At 31.6% G+C, this 25664-nt stretch overlaps 1 protein-coding gene across 2 annotated transcripts; it reads left to right on the top strand.

Annotated features, from left to right (window-relative positions):
* Positions 1–641: 641 nt before the first annotated feature.
* On the top strand, positions 642–22214 carry LOC139484887 (heat shock 70 kDa protein 12A-like). 2 transcript variants are annotated; one of them, XM_071268915.1, is made up of 6 exons: positions 642–814; positions 5736–5779; positions 6441–6755; positions 7770–8012; positions 14637–14796; positions 19347–22214. In XM_071268915.1, the coding sequence occupies exons 2-6, from the start codon at positions 5765–5767 to the stop codon at positions 20396–20398; spliced, it is 1785 nt and encodes a 594-aa protein (XP_071125016.1). In that variant the 5' UTR covers positions 642–814; positions 5736–5764; the 3' UTR covers positions 20399–22214. The 2 variants fall into 2 exon arrangements, with proteins under 2 accessions (XP_071125016.1, XP_071125017.1); XM_071268916.1 differs by lacking the exon at positions 642–814 and adding an exon at positions 1123–1225.
* Positions 22215–25664: the final 3450 nt, after the last annotated feature.

Genomic DNA, 25664 nt, shown 5'->3' with positions numbered 1-25664 from the left:
CGGTAGCTTAGTACTGTTGTATTTTGTTGTTTATATACCTTCATCTCCTTGGGGCAATAATCAGTGGCGGATCCAGAACTTTTCCTAAGGGGGGGGCCCGCTGACTGACCTAAGAGTAAGTAAGTAAGTAAGTAAAACTTTATTTGGATTCGGCATATTGACAAACAATACAAACATAAGCTCTAATGAGCTTTTCACCGAATATAAAAACATATGCAATAACAAATAAAACAAGGCATGCAGCATGCAATAAATAATAAGAAGCAGCACCAAAAATTAAGAGGGGGCCCGCTCTAGTCATGCTTCAATGATTCCCTATATAATCAACCAATTTTTTCCCACGAAAGGGGGGGCGGGCCCCCTAGCCCCCACCCCCCCCCCCCCGGGATCCGCCTATGATAATCATGTGCGTTTCGTTTGTATTCCATAGTTCTGGAGAAGACGTTACGAAGTTGAAAAACTTGTGTCTATTAAAAATCTCTTGACTTTGTCATTTTTAACAATAAAATATGCAGGATATATTTAAACTAAAATACATACATCATATATTATGTTGTATTTATTTTAATATCATTGTCATAACAAAAGTTGTATGAAATTTAGAACCGCTTTTCTATTCTATTCATTGTAGGCGGGTCGATATTCTAACATGTGACTATGCATGACGATTTCACCGGAAACGAAATCAGTGGGCTGTAAACCTGGAGGCAATACACAAATCCTAAAACGAAAGTACAAATGCTACTTTCGTGCCGATTCCACTCTACACGTAATGGTTAACTGAAAGTAATAATTACACATTCAGTTGATCGTAGTAAGTATTCTTTTATTTATACCAGGTAATGTACGCTTATATTTCAACCTGTACCGACATGCATTTATCATAGATCAAGATGACCTCATACATTTGCAAAATTATTTATTTAACTTTTCATGATGATCCAAGGCTGCACTAGTCCAAATGGTTATGACGTCTTGAAAAGATTATCTTTATAGTTTGTGCTTGCTAGTGTCGATAATTAAATAAGCAAAAAAAAAAAACAATCAAAATTATCGTAATTATTTTGATGATTATTTGGACTGAGGCTGTTCATGATGTGATTTAAATGTTACTATTTTTAGAAACTGGGATTTTATAGGTTTTTTCTTCGTAACAGCTGACGTATAACACTTGTGAAATAACATTGACTGAAAAATATAAGCTTGTTGGTTGTAAAGTGAAAAGGTTAGTATAATGCAAACTGTTATAATATAGTAAATTTGAAGATTAAGATGTCAAGATAGGTATACCTTTTTTAACTCAATGAAAATGATTGTGGTTTTGATGTATTATTGCCATGCTCAATTTTCACTAATAAGGTGTGTGTTAATCTGTAAAATCAAGGATTTGTATAGTTATAGACTAGTCTAACTTTACTTGATAAAATCAAGGATTTGTATAGTAAGACTTACTATACAAATCCTTGGTAAAGTCATATTTTAGTTTAATTTTATAGATCTATTAAACATCATCAAAGGCTTTTAGCACGTTAAGTACTAATATAAGTTGTGTATAAATTATCTCATTGGCAATACAATACCACATCTTCTTTTTTAGCTCACCTGGTCCAAAGTGCCGAGTGAGTTTTTTTCATCACTTGGCGTCTGGCAGCGTCGTCCGGCGGCGTCATTAACTTTTACAAAAATCTTCTCCTCTGAAACCACTGGGCCAAATTTAACGAAATTTGGCCACAATCTCATGGGGGTATCTTAAAAAATGTGTTCGGTGACCAGGTTAACCAACTAAGATGGCCACCATGGCTAAAAATAGAACATAGGGGTAAAATGTAGATTTTGGCTTATAACTCTGAAACCAAAGCATTAAGACCAAATCTAACACAGAGGTAAAATTGTTTATCAAGTTGAGAACTATCTGCCCTGGAATTTTCAGATGAATCGGACAACTGGTTGTTGGGTTGCTGCCCCTGAATTGGTAATTTTAATGAAATTTTGCCGTTTTTTGTTATTATCTTGAATATTATTATAGATAGAGATAAACTGTAAACAGCAATAATGTTCAGCATTTTAGTAAGATCTACAAATAAGTCAACATGACCAAAATGGTCAGTTTACCCTTAAGGAGTTATTGCCCTTTGTAGTATTTTCGTAAATTTTTGTAATATTTTACAAAAATCTTCTCCTCTGAAACTACTGGGTCAAATTTAACCATCTTAGCCACAATCATAAGGGTATTTAGTTTTAAAATTGTGTGCTGTGATCCAGCCAACCAACCGAGATGGCGGCCATGTCTAAAAATAAAACATAGGGGTAAAATGTAGATTTTGGCTTATAGCTCCAAAACCAAAGTATAAGAGCAAATCTGACATTGGGTTAAATAGTTTATCAAGCCAATATATATCTGCCCTGAAAGGTGTAATACCACCATTGATTTTCCCCAATTAGCCTTTGTTAAATTTGCACTTTTCAAAAAAATGTGCAGAATTTATCTTTGTTTCAAATAAAGAAATACTTGGCATGAGTAAAGTTTTATCCTGTCCAGTACTATAGAAAAAAATTCACATAACATTTTATTGCATATAAGAAAATAACCATCATTGGAAGTTAACCAATCAAATGTCTCCCCTTATTTTATCTGTGTACAAGGTTTAGTCACCATGTAACCTCAACATTACAAAATTTTCTGTAGAAATCCCAAATAAAAAATAATGGTGTTTTGAAATACCCAAGACATATGTTTATGACACAGAAATGTTTTTACTGCAGTAAAATGTAGGATTAATTACCTACAACTGTCAAATTCAAGGGAATATTTTTTTAGACCTACTTTCGTATACAACCGGATGTGACGTACCATGATTTGGTGGTATTACACCTGAAATTTTCAGATGAATTGGACAACTGGTTGTTGGGTTACTGCCCCTGAATTGGTAATTTTAAGGAAATTTTGCCGTTTTTTGTTATTATCTTGAATATTATTATATAGATAGAGATAAACTGTAAACAGCAATAGTATTCAGCAAAGTAAGATCTACAAAAAAGTCAACATGACCAAAATGGTCAGTTGACCCCTTAAGGAGTTATTGTCCTTTATAGTAAATTTTTAACAATTTTCATTAATTTGGTAAATTTTTGTAAACTTTTACAAAATATTTTCCTTTGTATCTAAAGAGCCAAGTTAATTATAGATTATAGATTATCATTTTCATCTATCAAGTTTATATAACCTGATTTATAGATATATGAATTGTACCATGTGTAACGCTGGTATTTCTGTTTTGTTCACACATCATTATAAATAATACGGAATTTGATTCAACTGTCACACAAGTGCCCGCCGGCTGGTTTATTGTAATATTTATTCCAGTGGAAATAATATTCCAGAATACATTATCCATGTCGGATAAAAGCTCTACAGAGCTCATGTTGTATTGTTATATATGTATAACCAACTTTAAATAAATGTTTTATGCTTTATGCTAACTTATATTTATTATGAAGGAACCTCTATTTTTTGGACAGAATAACAGGTCATTGATAAAAATAGACCCAAACTAAGAATGGAAATAATGGGATGATAAAGCATATAGAATTGAAAAAAAATTGTAAAGAATACAGAAAAGTAGTCTAAGAATTAAAGAACACAATCCCCCATCCAGCCTTTCTCTATTATGTTTACAAATCTGGTCATCAGTACCTCTGTTAGTCAGAAAACAACAACATACTTGTTTACTTCAACATCATATTATAAATACATTATAATTGTTGATCATTGTTTCCAAGTATGCATATCATGTATACCCCTTACCAAAAAGTGGTAACATGTTGCACATAAGTTGCACATAAGATGCTCACGTTAGAAACTAACATGATTGCACATGAGGTTTTTAACATGCATTAATCAGGTGAGCATTTTGTGAGCAAAAAAATTGCACATATGAAACTAACCTAATTTGCATGTTAAAAACCTCACGTGCAACTGCTCATATGATTTTTTGCTTCACATGTGCAATTTATTAGATTGCTCGTATGAGCAGTTGCTCACATGAATATTAGTTGACCAAAACAAAATGGCTGCTTCAAAATAGGAATATTTTTCAAATTTAAATGAAAATCTTTAATAATTCAATTGAAAATAAAATAACTGACACATCATGTTAAAAGTGTTATTCTTTAATTATTGTCAGTTTACTATGATTTTCATATCATTTGGTCCTTTTTTATTTAAGGTTTATGACCCCTTCTGTAGCCATTTTTGTACGAACTTTTCACATTTCAATTGTATGAAAACTACAGATATAGTGAATAATAGAGACAGGCCATTTTGTACATATACCAAGGGGAAACCTGATGCAAAGCATTATTATTTACTGTTTCATTGCATTTATTAGAAAAAGAGTAGTTTGTGGCAAATAAACCAAGATTTTTATAGAAAATCCACAGCCTTTATTACAGAGATTTTTGTTATAAAATATGAAAGATAGATTACTCACTTGTTTTTCTATGAATGTGCTAGTGTTTATTTTTTACAAAAAGTTCTAACCAACCTGTAAATTCCAAAATACCTCATGCTGAGTCACTAAAGTTGAGCGCACCCTAAAAGGTGTATTTGATTTGGTCCACATTTTTATTTGTTTTAACCAATTTTTATTTGTTTAAACCAATAACTACAATCATAAACTTGTTTTAATGAAATCAATGCTAGCACTGCATGCAATAATTCTATATCTAACAGTAATTAAATTGCCAAATATGAGAGTACAAGGATTAAGGCTGTGGATTTTCTATAAAATTTCCATTATGTTTAGCATTGAATCAACACAAGGGTACATAATCCTGTATTTCAGAAAGTTTAAAAAGGAATAATCTATATACTTGTAGTACTTATTTTGAAGCAACCTGCATAAATATTCCCATAAAGGACCTAAAATTGTAATATTATATTTCAAAATCTGACACAAAAATTAACATTAATGAAATAGAAATGATAACTTACAAATAATTAACCACAGCTACACTGGTTTTATCAGATTCCAACAAAGCCATTAACTTCAAATAGCACAAAATATGGCTTAAAATTTTTCATCTCCATCTCCCTCCAAATAGATGCTTTGAATTTAAATTTACAGGAAGTACATGACTGGGCATGTCATTTTAAAAAAGCTCATATGAGCAATGATCTAGGTTAGTTTTGAATGGTTAGAAGAATGGACAAACTTTCAAAGTACAAAACTAACATAAAACTAACATGGATGATAAAAGCTCACCTGAGGTTTGAATTGCACATATGAGCAATTATGTTAGATTTTTGGGGGCACATATGAACTACCAAACTGCACATGTGAGCAATCTGATTTGCATACAATTCTTACTTGCCAGTGGCGGATCCAGGGGGGGGGTTCCGGGGGTGCGCACCCCCCCTTTATTTTTGCCGATCAATGCATTTGTATCGGGACATATGTTTTGCACCCCCCCTTTGCCCTGGGTTAGCACCCCCCCCTTTCGAAAATTCCTGCATCCGCCCCTGCTTGAATCTCACGTGCTTCACATGTGAAACTTATGTGCTTTTGTTACAGGCCACTGTCAGCAAGATACAGTAATGAGATAATCTTTATCTGGCTTATCATGTTTATCAGACTCATCATATTTATCATTTCAATTAGATTTTTATCAGACTTATGATTATGTTTATCATTTCAGGTAGATTTTTATCAAACTTATCATTGTTATCATTTCAGGTAGATCAAAACCTTTCCATTCATAGACAATGGCAATGGAAGATGTAAGTGTTAAAGTTTGTAGCATTATTGCTGAGTCAGATATGGAAGTTAAATCATTCCTTATAAAATGCAATGTAGCTGACTTTTGGTAAAAGATGCTAGAAGATCAGAATTTCACTTTTAAATTACTTGTTTTATTCTTCAGATTTTCATTCTACCATGTCTACTGACAAATTCATATATATAAAGTTAATATGTGAACTCAGTTGTGTACCTGTCTATAACTAAGGGACTCATTTAATTATTTGATTTCAGGAAGTTATTTGAATGTGATTTCTTCAATTCGTAACAAAATATTGAACTTATTTTTTTGCAAATCTTCTTTTTATCAAAATTTTCCATTCTGAAGCTTACATATGGCCAATAAATGTTTAGTGCATACTTTTATTCTAGAGATATAACTATAATGTCATACGGTTAAGGTTAAATTTTTCACAATAGCCTCATTTTAATGTTGCTGAATTGGTGATTATATAATGTCCAGTGGCAAATACAATATGCATGCTAGGATTAAAACTAAAACTACATTTTTTTATGTCTGAAAATATCTTTTTGCTTTTTGTTGGGGTCTGTTGAGAAGTAAAAAGAACTGTAATTTTCTGTGAATACATTGTTCAATAGTCAATAGGGAGTGATCAAATATTTATTTTTCCTATTTTTCAGATAAAACACGACAAACTTGTAGTTGCTGCAATTGATTTTGGGACAACTTACTCTGGGTTTGCCTATTGTACCAGACACGACTACGATGACTATCTAAAAAATAAAAGGGATCAACCAAAAATTCAGTGTCCGACATGGAAGGCTGGCGGGTGGATGAACTACAAAGCCCCAACATGTGTGCTGTTCAAACCAAATCGGTCATTTCACAGCTTTGGATATGATGCTCAATCTTTTTACCAAGAAAATTCTGACAAAGTTGATTTTTCTCAGTGGTATTATTTTGAGCACTTTAAGATGATGCTGTACAAAGAGAAGGTTGGTACAAACATATAAAATCACTTTCATTGGTAGAATTAAGTACATGAACAACATGATGAAGTAAATTTGTAGTTTGGTTAAATTTAGGAAACATTTGTTGTTTCATTCATCTTAAAATTCTTATATGTCAGTGCCTCTTCTTTTTATTAGGTTAAACTGAATGATTGTTGGTTGTTTATTGTTCAGTGGCAAATATTTCATGCATATTTAGAAATAGATTACCTTTATATTCAAGCACAAAACATCATCTTTATTAGTTTCTGTTAAAATCACTACTATCAAAATAAGGAGATGTGGTAGGATTGACACCAGATTTATAATGAAGTGGAAGTTAGCATTTATAAACCACTTTACTTCTTCAACAATGAGATACACCCATAATGTATAGTCAACCTTAAAAGGCCCTGACATGAAATTTGAACCTTTTGTTGTCCTTCATCAAAGATCACTGCACAAACAAATATACATGAAATTATATATTCAAATAAAAGGAGATGTTGTATGATTGTCATTGAGACAACTATCCACTAGAGACTAAAGGACATGGATGTAAGGAACCATAGGTAGCAGCACTGTCTTTTAACTAAATTGTTTTATCTATACATGTACTGTAAACAAACTATTTTTCACATGCAATTTAAATTCCCGGCTTTCGGGTGTAGAAAAAAATGCAAATATTAATTGTCACAAAAATTTAAATCATGGATCATTCCTTCATGTCCTTATCAATCAACATCAAGTGAATTTTAAAATCGCAAAACTAAATCACAAATTTTGACAGAGCTGGCTGAACAGGAAATATAGTATCCATGACAGTAAGTTGGTTTACAGTTTATATTTTTTCTAATCATGGCAAAATGTTGAAGAGTATTAAATCAGTTATTTTACCACTGTTCATGTTTCAAAGCATCTACATTGTATATGTGTATTTTTGAATATTTGTTACACCAGCAATATGAATACATGTAAACACATCATAAATGAAATGTGAGAAAAAGTTATTTGTTTTAGGATTTATTAACCAAAGATACATGGCTGAAGGAAACAATTGATGTCAATGATGGTGACAAGAAAATGAAAGCAGTTGATGTGTTTGCAGCTGTCATTGGTTATTTCCAGGGATTAATCATGAATGAATTACTAAAGGGTCACGGAGCCACAGCTTTCTCAAATGATGACATTCACTGGGTGCTTACTGTCCCAGCTATCTGGGATCTGAAAGCAAAACAGTTTATGCGAGATGCTGCTGAAAAGGTATGTTTATCAACCCCCTTTTCTTTTTTCTTTTTTTTACATATTATTCCAATCTTAGTGAAACAAAAATAATAGGAAGTGCTGTGGGGGACATAGAAACACTGGGCATCTGTCTGTCTGTTTGTTCTTGTATTGTTAGCACTTTCAAATGTACAATTCTTCTCAGATTTTTATAAAACATAAATGAGGTTTATATCAGCAATGTCCCTAAAAAGTTTGAAAATCAGTGTTGATCAACTATTAAAAAACCAAGGAAATATTAATCATAAAGAACCTTTTATTGTTAGTGCTCTTGTGTGTACAATTCTTCCCACATTTTATGAAATTAATGTCAAAGGTTCATATCAGCAGTCTCTTGGACAAGTTTAAAAATTAGTGCAAATTAATTACTTTTAAATTTAAAAGAGGTTTTTTTTTATATGGAAAATTGCATTGTTAGTGCTCTCAGGTGTACAATTCTTCCCAGATTTTGATGAAACTTTGACAACTTTGAAAATCACTACTGATCAATTATTTTTATAAGTATTAGGCTCTTTGGAAATATTTAGATATTTATAAACCAAAAGTGTAAATAAAGAAAAGAACTACCATACGTCTAGTTCTGTTGCTTAGTGTCTTTGACCGTGGACTCAATATGGTTAGTAAACCTGTAGTACCTTCACTTTGCTAATACTTATGAATGTCACTGTAGTTCTTAGGAACTTGTTGTCCGAGTGGTCTTAGTAGTTACTAATGTAATCACTAGCTAGTAGCAATGAGATTGTGAGTTTGAACCACCCTCATGGGGGTGCACTCAACTCCAATCTTAATTGACTAGGATTGTCAGTTTTCCTATCGAAGGTCAGTGGTTTTCTCTGGGCACTCTGGCTTCCTCCACCATTAAAAACTGGACGCTACAAAATAGCCGGTATGCGGTGCTTAAAAGTGGTGTTAAAACACCAAAAATCAAATCAAATCTTATGAAAAAATTAATGTCTAGGTATTATCATGGATGTGTTAGAAAACCAGTGCAGAAAAATTACTTTTTAGAGTAGTAAATATATTTATTCTATGGATATTTGCAATGTGCTCACTTTCAGAACTACAATCCATGCAAGATTTTTATCAATTCATATCAAAGGTTTATATCCACAATGCCTTGATCAAGTTTAAATCAGTGCTAATCAATTTGAAATTTAAATTCTGTGTATAATTGTATTATAAGCCTTCTCAGGCATACAATTCTTTCTATACCTTTATGAAATTTATATCAAAGGTTAATATCAGTGATATCTCAGGTGAATTTGAAAATCAGCCTTCATTTCTTGTAGGATTTTTATTGCATCTGCTGACATGTAAATAACACATATCTGAGATGGCAGTAGAGCAGATTGTTAGGCTTAAATTAAAATATTGTTTGTTTGCAGTTTACCGACCGACCCATGAAAATCCTCCCGACTGTGAAAATTTTATTGCTTTAAATTTGAAGAAATTTTTTTTAATACTTCTATTGACGCGATCCGGAACTTTGGGTCCTTTCCGGAAATGATTTAAAGTCTGGGTCAATTACGCATTTCAAGTTCGGTTTGTCTTAGCTTCCCGTCAAGCATTCATGTGACCATTTAATGATAAAGCACATGGAAATTGTTTACAGGTATCCATGAAGTCACGGAGGAGTACTTTACACTGTCGTCTCATGTCAATTTTAAGACAAATAACAAACAAAAAATGATGTGTGATGATATCATTGATGATGATGTAGCGGATATTCATAACTAACACGATAACCATTCTGTCTCGAACAAATCGGGTACAGAATCTGTGGAGCCTGACTTTATGGAACCAATTTCAGTGGTTAAATAATTCGACAGCAGCTTGAAGTATGGCATATTTTCTACAAATCGTTGTGAAGACGACAAAGATGAAACCACTCCTCTGTGACTTACATCTTCATGGATATCTGTAAACACGCCTGTACGGAGGAAGGGCTCATTTGAAATGTTAATGGATGTAGATCATGCCAAATCAATAAGAAGCAACCCTAACTACACAAAGATGTAGAGAAAATGAATGGTTAGCTTGAAAAATAAATATACTCTCTCTATATTAAATCTATCTTCGATTGCAATGAGTATGCTCCTTTAGGATAAGGGGGGCTGCCCCACTCATTGCAATTATTCTCTTTCTTACAATATTAAATATAACCATACTGTGTGGCCTGTGTGAATTCAATTAAAACATGTCCTTGGGAGCTATGCTGCCAATTTTTTTATGCATTAAAAACATTTCAGTACAGACCATTTACTTTTAATGGGGTGCTATGGATTTCACCCCAAACGTTAGATTTCTTTGGTTTTCATTAAAGCCTGGCAAAAATATAACCTTATCACATATAATTAAATATTGTTAGAAATATGAAAACAGTAGAATGTCTTAATACTTTTTTTTCAAGTTGCCTTTTTTTCAATTGAGGAAGATTCAAATTGAATGGTTATTTTTTTTTATTAAAAATACACTCTTTAATACATTGTCTTATAAATCTTTAATATCTACATTTTTCTGATGAAAATACTCTACTCATGAAAACATTCTAGTCAAGAAGCATACATGTCTGAATATATTTCTTTAAAACAGTTCTAGTCATAATGACATTCCTTGTTTATAAGTGTTCCAGTATTTAATAATTATACCATATTTTATGTCATAAATTGGATAATGACACTATGTTAAAGTATCAGTTTTGGTTAAAAAGTTTTTATCTGAAAATGCCTGTTCATTTGATGTTGGTTTTCAGCATGTCCAGTGTTTGTTGTTTTAAAATGTTTTTTTTCCTTCTTTTTTGGTTTGATGTAACTGCATGTTTAAACTGTATTTTAGCTGATAAAATAAAATATTTTTCCTACCTACCAACCCTTCAGTCTGAAGGTACAGTCGGAAAACTGCAAACAAACATATTTTTAAGGTTGGCCTTACCCCGAGGAAACATTGGCAACTGAGGCAAAACCAAGGTTGACAATGTCTTTTTGTGGGTGACAATCTGCTCTATCTATCTCCCTCTAAGATATTTTTTTTTACATTGAGATGACCTTGAGGTCATTCCAATGTATTGTTATTGCCTAAATTTTCATAATGCAAATTAGTTTTGGGTTTTCAACGAATCTATAAAATTTATAGATCAACAGACATTATCTAGTACAAAATAAGATTCCTTATCACATGTTTTAACTTTCACAATTTGCTGATGACACATGTCTTATTTTCGATGGTAAAGAAGAATCCTTGAATGAAGCATGAAATGAATTAGATTGGTTTGGAAATATATCTGGTTTAAATATTAATTTTTCTAAAACACAAGTTATTTGGATAGGAAATAAAAAGTATAGTAATGAGGTATTATGCCAAAATAGAAACCTTACATGGGGAGAAACATGTTTTAAGGTACTAGGTATAAGCTTTGATGTTAATCTTGATAGAATTGTAAAAATTAATTATGATGAAAAAATTGTACAAATTAAATGTGTAATAAGACAATGGTCAAAACGAAATCTTACTGTTATTGGTAGAATTACTTTAGTAAAGAAATTGATATTGCCTATTTTAAATCATTTGTTTATATCCTTACCAAATCCAAGTGATGATATTTTAAAAAATGTTATTCAACTTATGTACAATTTTATATGGAGTTCACCAATTGATAGAATTAAGAGAGATGTTTTACAAAATGATATTGAAGATGGTGGACTCAAAATGATAAATCTTAGTGCATTTATTTTAGCACTGAAGTGTACATGGATAAGGAGATTATTTAAAACAGACAACAAATGGCAGAATGTTTTTTTGTCAAATGTTCATGTAGAACTTGAAAAATTCTATGGTTGTGGAAGTGTTTATATCCAAAAATTACAGCAACATATCAAAAATAAATTTTGGCAAGATGTTCTGAAAGCATGGCAACTTCTTAGAGAAAAAGATGAATATGACTGTTGGGAATGCTTTCTTGCTAGTCCAATCTGGCTTAACAATAATATTAAGGTAGCAAATAAACCTATTTTTTATAAAGATTGGTTTGAAAATGGTATAAGATTTATAAATGATATTGTAAATGAAGATGGGACCTTTTTCTCTCATCAAAAGATAGAAGAAATGTATCAGATAAATGTGAATTTCATGAGATATAATAGTATTATATCTGCTATACATCAAGCATCAAAATCATTTGTGGGAAAAAATCACAAATTAGAACTACCTTTAATTCCATCTGCTATTAAAAGACTTGTTAAAAGTTCAAAAGGATCTAAAGATATGTATATTGTTTTGAATAAAAATGGAAGTGTTCCCACTAGTCAGTTAAGATGGACTGAAATTTTTGGCTTTGATCAAAATCATTGGAAAAAAATTTATAAACTGCCATTTGTTGTCACAAATAATACTAAGTTACAGTGGCTACAGTTTAGATTCAATCATCGAATCTTAGCTACAAACAAATGTCTTCATAAAATTAAGATTTATGATAATCCAAATTGTACATTTTGTAATAGAGAAATTGATACATTAGAACATTTATTTTGGGAATGTGAACATACATAATTATTATTAGAACAGATTGAAAATTGGTTTCTAACCAATGGAATTAGTGTACTTTTTACAAAAGAAGTTTTTTTGTTTGGTAACACTGCAAAAATATCAAAAGGCAATGCAGAAAATACTCTTTTTCTTACCATAAAGCAATATATTTATAATTCCAGATGTTTTTAAAAAAAACTGACAATAAACTCAGTAAAAGAAAAGATAAAATATGTGTATGCAATGGACAAAAATATTGCTATGAAAAACAAATGTGAACATCAGTTTCTCAGAGAATGGAATGCTTTTGATATATTACTTAGCATGCTTAGTTAAGTACAAAAATGTATATACATGTTATAAATGAAAATGCTGTATTTACTATACTAAAATAGAATTCAATTTCTAGATGAATTATATTGAAAACTCACCACACTATTCTCTCTCACTTTCTTTCTCTTTCTATCTCTCTCTCTCCAGTGTTCAAACTGCTTTACTCTTTATCTTATATTTGTATATTTAAAAAAAAAAAAAAATTGCTTCCTAATAGAAAGATGTATTGATTAGATAATATCTATAGATTTATATATTATATATTGCTATTATATTTGTGTGTATTATGTTGTAAATTGGAAGTTATAAATAATAAAAAAAAAAAAAAAAAAAAAAAAAATTTATTTTTCCAATGGATACTCCTATAAGTAATTTTTTTAAACATATTAATAATATGAAAATGTTTTGTCGTTAGATATATATATAAAAGTAAAAAAATTATTGATAATTACTAAGCACACGTAACAAAAAATTGTGTTAAAGCTTGCAGAAGAATTTGCGACACTCTTTTTTTACAGAAGAGTGCCCACCATGCACTTGCACTGCACTATCATAAGAATAAAAGCAGAATAGAATGATATACAAATGGATAAAAATTGTATATACATGTAACTGTTATATTAATATAATATATAACAACAAACCAGTGTATACTCTGGGATTATTATTATATTGATCTAAATTAGTAAAGTCCCAGGTATACTGATTTGTAGCACTACAATATGATAGTTATTCAGTGCGGTTGAATTTTTTGTCATTAATTCATCATCCACGCATGAACTTGTCTCAGAAAAAAACATATCTCTTAACATTAACCTCAGTTTCTGGTATAGAGATGTGATCTTTTTCTGTGACATGTGCTTTTGACCATCCACAAGAACTTGCGGTCATCCGATGTTCAGTACTTCAGTACTTTGATTATAATTTTGTATACTGAATGTTTAGTTTTTACTGACTTACAGTATATAAAAATTTCAAATTCAAAGAAATAAACTATGACGTCTTGTACATAACATTCATCCATATTTATTAATTGTCTCCATGAAGGGCTCCTGATAGAGTATTTGCCATGGGATAAAGTAAATTGGCTCCCTCATACTTACCAATCAAAATCTTGCTTTGACATTAAGTAAATTAAATTTTAAATTTTTATAACTGTAAGAACTTATAGGGATTCAAAAATCAGCCCTGATGAAATAACAGGAGTTATTAACCTTTAAAATGTAAATTCTGTTGAAATAGCATTGTTAGCACTCTAACGCCTACATTTCTTGGAAGATGATATGAAATTTATATTAACGGTCAAGTTCATAAACAGCTTGTTTGGTTTGAAAATCAATCCAGAAAATTATTTAAAGAGTAAGTATGTCCCTTTTAAAAATGTATAATTTATGTTGACTATTGCATTGTTTACATAATCACTGATAGACCTGTTTAAAAAATAGCTGTCATTACAGTAATGCCTCTTGAAAATAAAACTTATATGAGGAAGTTCAATAAAGTCTTTTATTTATTCTTTCAAATTAACTTTTCTAGATTAGATCTATCAATAGCTTGACATATTTAATGAATATTTATCCATTATTAAGGGCTTGTGTGTACATCAAGGACATGGTGTATTGACTTTGACTTAAATTTTGTTACTATGTTACACAACCTAGATGAGTCTCTGTTTTCAGTCTATTATTGTTTGGGGTAGCTGTCTTATGTACGCATGCTCCACATGATATTTTTCTATTTTCACTGTAGGCAAAAATTTCCAATGATCAGCTGACTCTGGCTCTGGAACCTGAAGCTGCATCTATACATTGCAGGCGACAGCCCGTTGGCATACAAACACAGACAGATGGCAAAAAAGCTATTGCCGGAATGCAAAAGGGCGACAAATATGTAGTCTTTGATCAAGGAGGTTAGTATAAGAACATTGATTGATGCAAGAAATTCAGAAATTGTTGCAGTGTTTTAATTGATGCCAAAAATGCAACAATATCAAGTTTGCATTAATAAAAACTTGCATTCCTTATCACTTCAGAATGAAATGTTTTGTAATGGCATTAATCAGATTTGACAGATTTGATTCACAATAATTAGAACACATTTTAAATGTTAATTATGATGTGATCATTTAAAAATATGTCAAATTATGGTTTTGACCAAAAGTTTGCAGTTCACTGATCAGGTTATAATTATTAATGTGGTTGTTAAGGGAGTTCGCTTCTCAGTTTCAAAGTAATTAACTTTTCAAAACACTAGTTTATATTAGTGTTGTCAACGGTTAACCGGTTAACCGTTCGAACGACCGAATACTGAATACCAAAAACGCTAGCCGGTTAACCGGGCTTTTTTTCAATTTTTAACCGGATTTTTGTGATAAAAATGTCGGTTATTGATTTGGGGATGTACGGCGGGCGGGCGGGCAGGTGGCAATCAAACGTTGTCCGTGCATTAACTCATGAACCGTTCAACCAAAGCTTTTAAAATTTTGATATGTTATTACTGACAACTATACGAAGGTCAAGTTCAATAATGGCGATTTTTTACTTTTAACATTCAGGAGTTATGGTTCTTGAAAGATTGCAAAATGGAGTTTCCAGTAGTGTCCGTGCATTTACGCATGAATGTTCTATCAAAGCTTCCCAAATTTTAATATGTTGTTACTGATTATAAAGTAGAGGTCAAGTTCAATAATGACGATTTTGGCTTTTACCGTTCAGGAGTTATGGTTCTTGAAAGATCATAAAATGGCGTTTCCATTCACGTTGTTGCATTTAATCATGAACCATTCAATCTAAGCTTTTCAAATTTTAATATGTTGATACTGATGACAAAATGGAGGTCAAAGTTGATATTGACGATTTTCACTTTCACCATTCATCAGTAATGGTTCTTGTGATATTGCCAGGACACAAATAAATGTTAATAAATCCGGTTTGCTGTCGTTGTGACAGCCTCTTGTAATAGATTTGATATAAATTTGTATTGAAATCATAAAATATTTATGTTGTCTTTAAAAATTGTCGTGGTAATTAATTTGACAGATCAATTGTCCAGTTTATTGATTGCTATTGTTAATCCAAAAATTTAAAATTAATTAGAACTTGTCTCTCAGCTCGGGGCAAGATATTAAGGAAACATAATTAGTTACATGTTTTTTTAACAGTAACTTTAAATCAGTAATACGATTAAATTTTACGATTTACTTCATTATTTCATTTTTGATCTTATATTGTGTAAACTGACATCTGAATCATGTGCAATCTCCGCCGTGCAAGTCTTTGTCATATTTTAAACGAAAAGCTAACTCAAAAACTATTAAAAAAAAAAAAAAAAAAAAAAAAATCAATCAGAAGTTAGTACAAACGCCATAGTTGATACCGTTTATTTGATTAAAAATCAAACTTCGACAGAAATCTTCACAGACAAGCCTTATAATACCAAGGGACAAACTTCAATTTATGGTATTATAAAAACGTAAATGAATGACTTGAATGGAAGGTATTAACATTGACACTCATACCACATCTTCTTATATCTATGTGTAAGGTACTATTGAAAAGACTTTCAAACATCAACTTAAACTACCGGTTAACTGGTTAATTGGTTGAACGATTATCTGAGTAACCGGTTAGGCAAAAGTGTACGATTTGACAACACTAGTTTATATAGATATTGGATTAATAATTCAAGAAATCCAAAGAACAAAAAAAAATATATAGGTCACCGTGTTTGTTTTCGAGATATTAGCTATTGAAATTTTGTAGGAAAAATATTCTCTCTTAACTTTTCATAGCTTTATCATTGACAAGTTGAAGTTCTCAAAAACTGTTAAAAAGTAATTAATATTTTATAAGACTTTTACAGATTGCTTATCATTATACATGTACAAGATTTACCAAAAGAAAATTGGGGGTCACCTGGCAAATTTTTTCAAGGCATTCAAATGGATAAACCAGAGGATTTCGAAAATCTGACAAAAAATCTAAAACTTGACAAGCCAGCTTCCTTAATAGTCCCACCAACATGATATATATCTGATTTAAATCACATGTTTAATACCCTGTATATTGAAGAACTTTTTAAAGATATTCCTTATTACTTTATTACGGATACAACATTTCCCGAGAAATACAAGTACAACATAATATCCCCAAAACACACTAATATATCCTGATAACAAGATTTTTTTATGCAAGATTTTTTTATGTTTTCTGGTCTGTGGCTCCGTTTGTTCGTTCATCCATCCGTTCGTTGGTTCGTCCTGCTTCAGGTTAAAGTTTTTGGTCAAGGTAGTTTTTGATGAAGCTGAAGTCCAATCAACTTATAACTTGATACACTTGTTGCTTATGATATGATCTTTCTAATTTTAAAGCCAAATTATACTTTTGACCCCAATTTCACGGTCCATTGGACATAGAAAATGAAAGCGGGAGTTTCAGGTTAAAGTTTTTGGTCAAGGTAGTTTTTGATGAAGCTGAAGTCCAATCAACTTAAAACTTAGTACACTTGTTGCTTATGATATGATCTTTCTAATTTTAAAGCCAAACTAGACTTTTGACCCCAATTTCACGGTCCATTGAACATAGAAAATGAAAGTGGGAGTTTCAGGTTAAAGTTTTTGGTCAAGGTAGTTTTTGATGAAGATGAAGTCCTATCAACTTGAAACTTAGTACACTTGTTGCTTATGGTATGATCTTTCTAATTTTAAAGCCAAAGTAGACTTTTGACCCCAATTTCACGGTCTACTTAACATAGAAAATGAAAATGGAAGTTTCAGGTTAAAGTTTTTGGTCAAGGTAGTTTTTGATGAAATTGAAGTCAAATCAACTTGAAACTTAGTACACATGTTCCCTATAGTATAATCCTTCTAATTTTAATGCCAAATTAGATTTTTACCCTATTTCACGGTCCATGGAACATGGAAAATGATTGAGTGGGGCATCTGTGTACTTTGGACCCATTCTTGTTTATGGTGTTATACTGTGTTGAATTAGTATTTTTATGCCCCACCTACGATAGTAGAGGGGCATTATGTTTTCTGGTCTGTGGCTCTGTTCGTCCGTCTGTGCTTCCGTTCGTCCGTCTGTCCGTCCGTTCAGGTTAAAGTTTTTGGTCAAGGTAGTTTTCTATGAAGCTGAAGTCCAATCAACTTGAAACTTAGTACACTTGTTGCTTATGATATGATCTTTTAAATTTTAAAGCCAAATTAGACTTTGACCCCAATTTCACTGTTCACTGAACATAGAAAATGAAAGTGGGAGTTTCAGGTTAAAGTGTTTGGTCACTAAGGTAGTTTTTGATGAAGCTGAAGTCCAATCAACTTGAAACTTAGTACACTTGTTGCTTATGATATGATCTTTCTAATTTTAAAGCCAAATTAGACTTTTGACCCCAATTTCACGGTCCACTGAACATAGAAAATGAAAGGGGGAGTTTCAGGTTAAAGTTTTTGGTCAAGGTAGTTTTTGATGAAGCTGAAGTCCAATCAACTTGAAACTTAGTACACTTGTTGCCTATGATATGATCTTTCTAATTTTAAAGCCAAATTAGACTTTTGACCCCAATTTCAACGTCCACTGAACATAGAAAATGAAAGTGGGAGTTTCAGGTTAAAGTTTTTGGTCAAGGTAGTTTTTGATGAAGCTGAAGTCCAATCAACTTGAAACTTAGTACACTTGTTGCTTATGATATGATCTTTTTTATTTTTAAGCCAAATTAGACTTTGACCCCAATTTCACGGTCTACTTAACATAGAAAATGAAAGTGGGAGTTTCAGGTTAAAGTTTTTGGTCAAGGTAGTTTTTGATAAAATTGAAGTCCAATCAATTTGAAACTTAGTACATATGTTCCCTATAGTGTAATCTTTCTAATTTTAATGCCAAACTAGATTATTACCCAATTTCACGGTCCATGGAACATGGTAATTTTTTCTAATTTCACGGTCCATTGAACATTGAAAATGATAATGCGAGTGGGGCATCCGTGTATTTTGGACACATTCTTGTTTATGGTGTTATACTGTGTATCAGCATACAATTATAAGGTTTAAGGCATTCATAATTAATAAAAGTACAAGCAATCTTCAGAAAGTTGATCTGTTATATATCTTGTATGCAAACTCCTTGTTGAAAACAATGTGGCGGACGTTATATTTTGTATACAAGACATACAAATCGAATTCTTGAAGTGAAATTGCACTTTTATTGTGTAAAAACGAGTACAGGTATTATCTTTTATTCATATTTTTAATGGTATAACACCATGAAAAGGTAGCATAACACCATAAGAAATCTTTTTATCGGGATATACCAGTTTGTTTTTGGGATATTATAAAGGTTCTTGTTTTTCTCGGGAAATCGTGATACCGCCTATGACCATGGTTAACTAAAAATGAAAATGTGAAAGTTAAAGATTGGAGATAGCATTATTGATGGTATTTCTATTCTGTTCACTTCATTTCAGGTGGAACAACAGACATTACTGTTCATGAAGTAATAGGACCAAATTCAGTTAAAGAGATTCACCAAGCATGTGGAGGACATTGGGGTGGGATCACAGTCAACGGAGAGTTTTATAAATTCTTAGTTCGATTGTTAGGTGGAGATGTTATTAACGCTGTTAAAGAGAACCACCCGGTAGAATATTATGAACTTATGCATAATTTTGAGCATGCCAAAACCAATTTTAAGGAAGACACTAAACAAGTCACAGTGAGACTTCCGCTTGTTTGGCTCACTAAATATGAAGAAATTACGGAGGATACATTAAAGAAGGTAATACCCCAAACAAACTTTAACAAAAAGATCAAAATTGTATCGGACAAACTCAGGATTGATCACTCACTCTTCCGTACTTTCTTTGATTATTCAATTGTAAATGTTACTGATGAACTTGAAAGACTATTCCGTAAAGAAGAACTTTCTGATGTGCAGACATTATTGGCTGTTGGAGGATTTTCTGAATCTTCTGTTTTAATTGATGCTATTAAAGAAAAACTTGGACCTGAAATAGATGTTATTGTTCCAAGAGACCCTGGACTAGCTGTGTTGAAAGGAGCCGTATTGTATGGATTTGAACCAGGTATAATTACCTCACGTGTTTCTAGATATACATATGGTGTAGCAATGCAAAGGAACTATATAGATGGCTTTGATGATGCATCAAAGCGTCCTAGCCATGGTAACAAGCTCATAGATGATATTTTTGATATTCATGTGACAAAAGGAAAAGTGGTACAAATTGGACATTTTGAACCAGAACATACCTACTACCCTGTTGTAGACGAACACAAATGTGTTCATTTTGAATTCTTTGCAACAGAGGTAACAAACCCAAAATACACGACTGAATCTGAGTGTAAAATGATAGGGGTATTAAGTGTTGACCTAGAAAAAAAGCTTTCTAAAGACGGAGGACTTTCATTGAAAATTAATGCTAGTGGCACTGAAATTGTAGCAGTTGCAAGTGAAAAATCTTCCAAAAATGAATACAGAGCTTACTTTAGTTTATTTTGATACTGATAAAGATATTAGCTTTTTTATAATTCAGTGGTCAGTGCTGCATGTGAAAATTTTTAACCATGTAAATTTTCATCTTTGTGTAATATATTTTTAATGTTATTTTTTGGGGTATGACCAATTTCCCTGATATTTATTTCAATAAAGGATTTAAAATTTAAGTTTCTTAAACCTACTAGAAAGTTTATATGAATAAGGGTTGATAATATTCCAAACTTTTTTATAATTTGACATAAGACTGTTAAATCAAAATGCAACAATTGTTATACGTGTACTCACAGTCATTGCTGTTGAAGATTACTTCACTAATTTTACAAGTTATTGTAGAAGATTTGTATTTAAAGACATGTTTTCCAAAATGAATTACCTTTTTACCCCTATGCTGTGGCCTTTAATCTTTTTCCATATGAAGAGATATTTTTTTGTATAACATAAAATATACAATGTAGTGTAATATGAATTAATGATATAGATAATGTGTTAATTTGGTTTGTCTAGCCTGCAATGCCACATTTCTGTTGGCTATTCTTTAGTTCAATGATGAATTGAGAGGTCACAATGAACTACATTTCCTCCATGGCAATAGATATTCAAGATTTCTTCAATATTAAACCAAAAACTCATAAAGTTTCACAAGGAAATATTCTTTTTGTCAAATTTGATTCCATTATGGAATATACCAAAGCTTGAAAACATCTGATTTCAGATATATTTGTTGAGAATGTCCAGATTATGTTTTTAGATAATTCCTCAAATGTGCCAATCTACCAATATTGCAGAAGCCATCTTTAGGCATTTATGTTTTGATGATATTTTCAGAAATATGTCATTGTGAGTAAACATATATTTGATTTATTGGGATTTTATATTTATATTTTATTGTTATGACTATTTCTTTAATGAAAAGTGCCAGTAGTTTTTTTATTGTAACAATATTTATGATAATAATTTTGATATGTTTTTCAAACCATTATAAAATATTGTTTGCAATAAATTCCTGTATTTACTATTTAAAGATTTATTTGAGTTTATGTATATGTATAATAAAAGCCTCCAACTATTTCTATGTTCAAGTTGTCCAAAATGTTTTGATATATTTTATTTTTCGAAATTACTATGCATGTTCTTCTCCTGGGAATACATGCAGATGACCTAAGCTGTATTTGCAAAACCTTTGGAATTTTAAATTTGGGTTGCCAATACACTTCAACTTTGGACTTTATTTGGCCTTTTTTAACTTTTTTTATACAAGCGTCTCTAATTAATCTTTTGGAGAGGAAGAGTGTTACTGGAGTACAAAAGGAGAAAGTTAGTTAAGGGCCATATTTGGCCCTGATAATAAAGTTCAATGTTACAAGATAAAAAATGTTTTATGTTGACTTAAAGACATGGGAGAAAGTTAAATAAAACTATTAAGGTCAAAATAACAAATGGAAATTAATCCCATTTTCCTTGATTTTTAGTGGAAATCAAAATTAGTAATATTTGAGACGTCATGAATACAAAGCAGGAACAAAAATTTTCAACAAAAAGGCTTATTTCCTATATAATCAATGTATTAGCTATGATCCATTGTGATATTGGACTATACATCTTAGTTTGAAATTTAGGCTACAAAAGGGGGCCATTTTAGGGCTACATCGAACCTTCTCCTTTGAATCCTGGTATCTAAGATGAGTTTATTGACTAAGTACTTGTCTATTGTTACCATTCTTGACTACTTAAGACAAGATTTGTTTTTTGGATTAAAATGGATTTAATTGAATCCTTTTGCCAAAATCTTACTGTGTTTACACCATAAAAATTATTTGGAGTTCAGACTTATGTAACATTTTGTGTGCCCCATTTATGGACTTTATGTTTTTAGGTCTGTGCATGCATTAGTTCGACCGTCTGTCCCACCTGAGGTTTAAGTTTTTGGTCGAGGTAGTGTTTGATGAATTTGAAGTCCGATCAACTTGAAACTTAGTACACATGTTACTTGTGATATGATCATTGTAGTTTTAATACTGAAGTAGAGTTTAGACCCCAATTTCATGGTCCACTGAACATAGAAAATGAAAGTGCAAGTTAGGCTTCTGTGTACCATAGACACATTCTTGTTTAGATCTTAATTGCAGCACCTAGATAAATAACAGTAAAACGTATTTTGTATTTGTAGACTATTTGGAAGTCTATCAATAATTACTTTAACCTGAGATCACCCCTAGGTTTTGATGGGGTTCGTGTTGTTTATTCTTTAGTTATGTTGTGTCATGTGTACTATTGTTTGTCTGTTTGTCTTTTTAATTTTTAGCCATGACCTTGTCAGTTTATTTTCGATTTGTGAGTGTGACTATCCCTCTGGTATCTTTCGTCCCTCTTTTAAGGATGAGTCTATGTTGTTTACATTCTGTATCCTGTAGTCAATATATACATTTGAGTGGTCTGTTAAACGCATTGTTTTAAATCCTTAAGAATTATGTGAAACTTCCCTCAATTGGAAATAACCTCATTTTGGTTGATCATTCTGGAATCTAACAACTATATATGTGTTGTAATTACATTTGAAAAAAGGTATGACTGCTGTTGTGTCTTGCTGATATCCTGAAGGATCTGTAAGCAACTTTTGTGTTCATATCCTTCATTTATGATGGTATATTAGTGTCTTCCTCCATCTTTGTTGTATAATAGAGTGCCCTCATGGGGTTTTTGATTATGTGATTACTTGGCCGTTTTTTTAATGATTATTTGATTATTAAGCCAAATATTTCATGATTATTTGATTACCTAGGACTGTATTTTTAGTTTATGATTATTTGATTACTAAAGATAAGCAAATATTTAATGATTATGTGATTATATTGGCAAAAAAATGGTGATTATGTGATTACTAGGACCCCCCATGAGGGGCCTCATAATAGCAGGACACAATACTAAAGTCTAGAATTTTGATGGAGGAATGGATCTAATGAGAAGAATTCTTCTTTTGAATGAACAAATTTATTCAATTTTAAGCTCCTAAACACACTTTATATACGATGTCCGATGTCTATGAAAAATGTGCCTTCGTGTTCTCAATGTACGTACTATAAATGTCATTATTATGGAACACTATACAGCAATTACAAAATAACATAAGTAAATCTGAAGAATAGAAAATAGTACACAACTTACAAATGCACAAAGAAAAAAACAAGCCATAAAAATACCAAAGCTTATCATATCTGTTTTCACGTGGCTTGATGAAGGAGGCGTTTGAAATGATTAATTTCAAGTTAACATAAAGATGTAGTTTTATTCCACTTTTAAAATGTGGGTTTAGTTAACAGTTCTTAATGAAGAAGGAAAAGATTATACAATTATCCTGAGGAGATGACCATTCTTCTTTTACTGACAAATTCTAAAGGAAACGGGAACGTCATATATCCTGTATTGTGTAGGAAATATACCACGCTCTCTGCACGTTATTAAAGAATAAATCTGTTTATGGATAGTTATCAAAAGTACCAGGATTATAATTTTATACACCAGACGCGCGTTTCGTCAACATAAGACTCATTAGTGACGCTCAGATCAAAATAGTTAAAAAGCCAAACAAATACAAAGTTGAAGAGCATTGAGGACCCAAAATTCCCAAAAGTTGTGGAGTCTGTATTTGGCCTGTTGCAATCAAAATTTCCGTATATTTACATAAAATAGATTTACATAAATATAAGGAGAGGTGGAATGATTGTCAATGAGACAACTATTAACCAGAGTTTAAATGAAATAAATATAAAATATTACGGGCACTGTACGACATACAGTCTATAAAAGATCCTGACATGAAAATGCGAAATAATTTAAACGAGAAAACTATAACGACCTAATTTATATCAAAACAATTTACGAAAACACACATCACAGACAAGTACCGACGACAACCACTGAACTACAGATTCTTAACTTGGGACATTTGGGACTCATACATATGCTTGTGAATGCTCAGCCTTTCCTTAAGCTTGGACAGTTGTGAAACAGAAGAAAAGAAATAGGCAGTTGCTACAAAGAAAAAAAATGTTTATTTTATTGGTCATGGCCTACTTGTGCCCAGAAAAGAAAAATGAGACAAAGAATAAGTTCATACAAAGTGATGGTGGTGTGGGCATCAAAGAATCAAAAGTGATGTTTAGAGACATAGAATCTGTTCAAGGGATTCTTGTTTCAGGCGGTCACGGGATGAATCTATAGAAAATTCTTGATAAACCTGGGACTGAATCAGAACAGCGTAGAACAATGCTTGGGTAAGCGGAAACTAACATGCAATCTATTTCCGGACATGTCGACCCTTCTTTCTCTTCTACTGTTTCGGATTGTGAGAAATTAAAATGTTTAGCTTTGAGCAATTTGAAGTTATGCATTGAGGTAATAAACGAAAAAGGAACAAGAAGTAAAATAACAAAAATACCAATCTCCGAGGGAAATTCAAAAATAAAAAAAGTCCTGAAACAAATCGCAAAATCAACAGCTTAGGCACATCAAACCGAATACTAGAAGATAACAAATGTCATAGTTCTATCTTGGTATAGGAATATTCTTATGTAGAAAATGGTGACTTGCAATAAAAACTGTGTAGACAACCAACAAAATTCTGCGTATTCCAAATTTTGTTCACGTGAAGGGTCCAATGGTAAGGCAAAGGCACAAAAAACCTCAAAAGTTCAGAGCTAGAATATATGCTGAACCTTTAGTCCATCATTAAACTCATTTGATTTAATTGCCTTGTGAAATAGTTGTGACTGGCAAGAAATATACAGTGAAGCAAAAACTAAATAGACCTCGATTTTTTTTTTAAAAGCCGTAAAATTCTTTAAAATATCTTTAGAAGTACATGCGATGTAAAAACAAAAATGAATTGAGAGTCGGTTGTTGTTCCATCTTCTATTTTCTTATTGTTGCTAGTCTGGATTCCCCTTAAAATTGGCATTTGGTGGCTTTATTATTTTCAAATTAAGTTAAAAAGGAAGTCTCACAGTTTGTTTTATTATAAATTTCTTTTTTGGTAACAATTCAGATATCATTTGGAGACTTTTTATAAACTTTTGTGAAATAAATTAACAAAAGTGAAAAATTCAATCACTAACCTTTTGCCTTATTTAAAAAAGAGTTTCACCATATTTCAATTCTACGACCAGGCAAAAATTAAAGAATAAACATTTCTCTTTCTAAAAGTCATGATTTAGCCTGCAGGTAGGGTGGTTCATTAAAGACAAATTGTTGGCTTGGTCACTCCACTATAATA

The sequence above is a fragment of the Mytilus edulis genome, chromosome 8 (genome assembly GCF_963676685.1).
Source record: "Mytilus edulis chromosome 8, xbMytEdul2.2, whole genome shotgun sequence".
Taxonomy (NCBI): domain Eukaryota; kingdom Metazoa; phylum Mollusca; class Bivalvia; order Mytilida; family Mytilidae; genus Mytilus; species Mytilus edulis.
Note: the sequence above shows the minus strand (reverse complement) of the source record. Positions and strands in the feature narration are given on the sequence as shown.

What these genes read in the sequence shown, in the direction of transcription:
- LOC139484887 (XM_071268915.1), top strand. An exon ending in TGCGAGATGCTGCTGAAAAG is followed by an intron (nt 8,013 to 14,636) that starts GTATGTTTATCA and finishes TTTTCACTGTAG; the next exon opens with GCAAAAATTTCCAATGATCA. An exon ending in TGTAGTCTTTGATCAAGGAG is followed by an intron (nt 14,797 to 19,346) that starts GTTAGTATAAGA and finishes ACTTCATTTCAG; the next exon opens with GTGGAACAACAGACATTACT.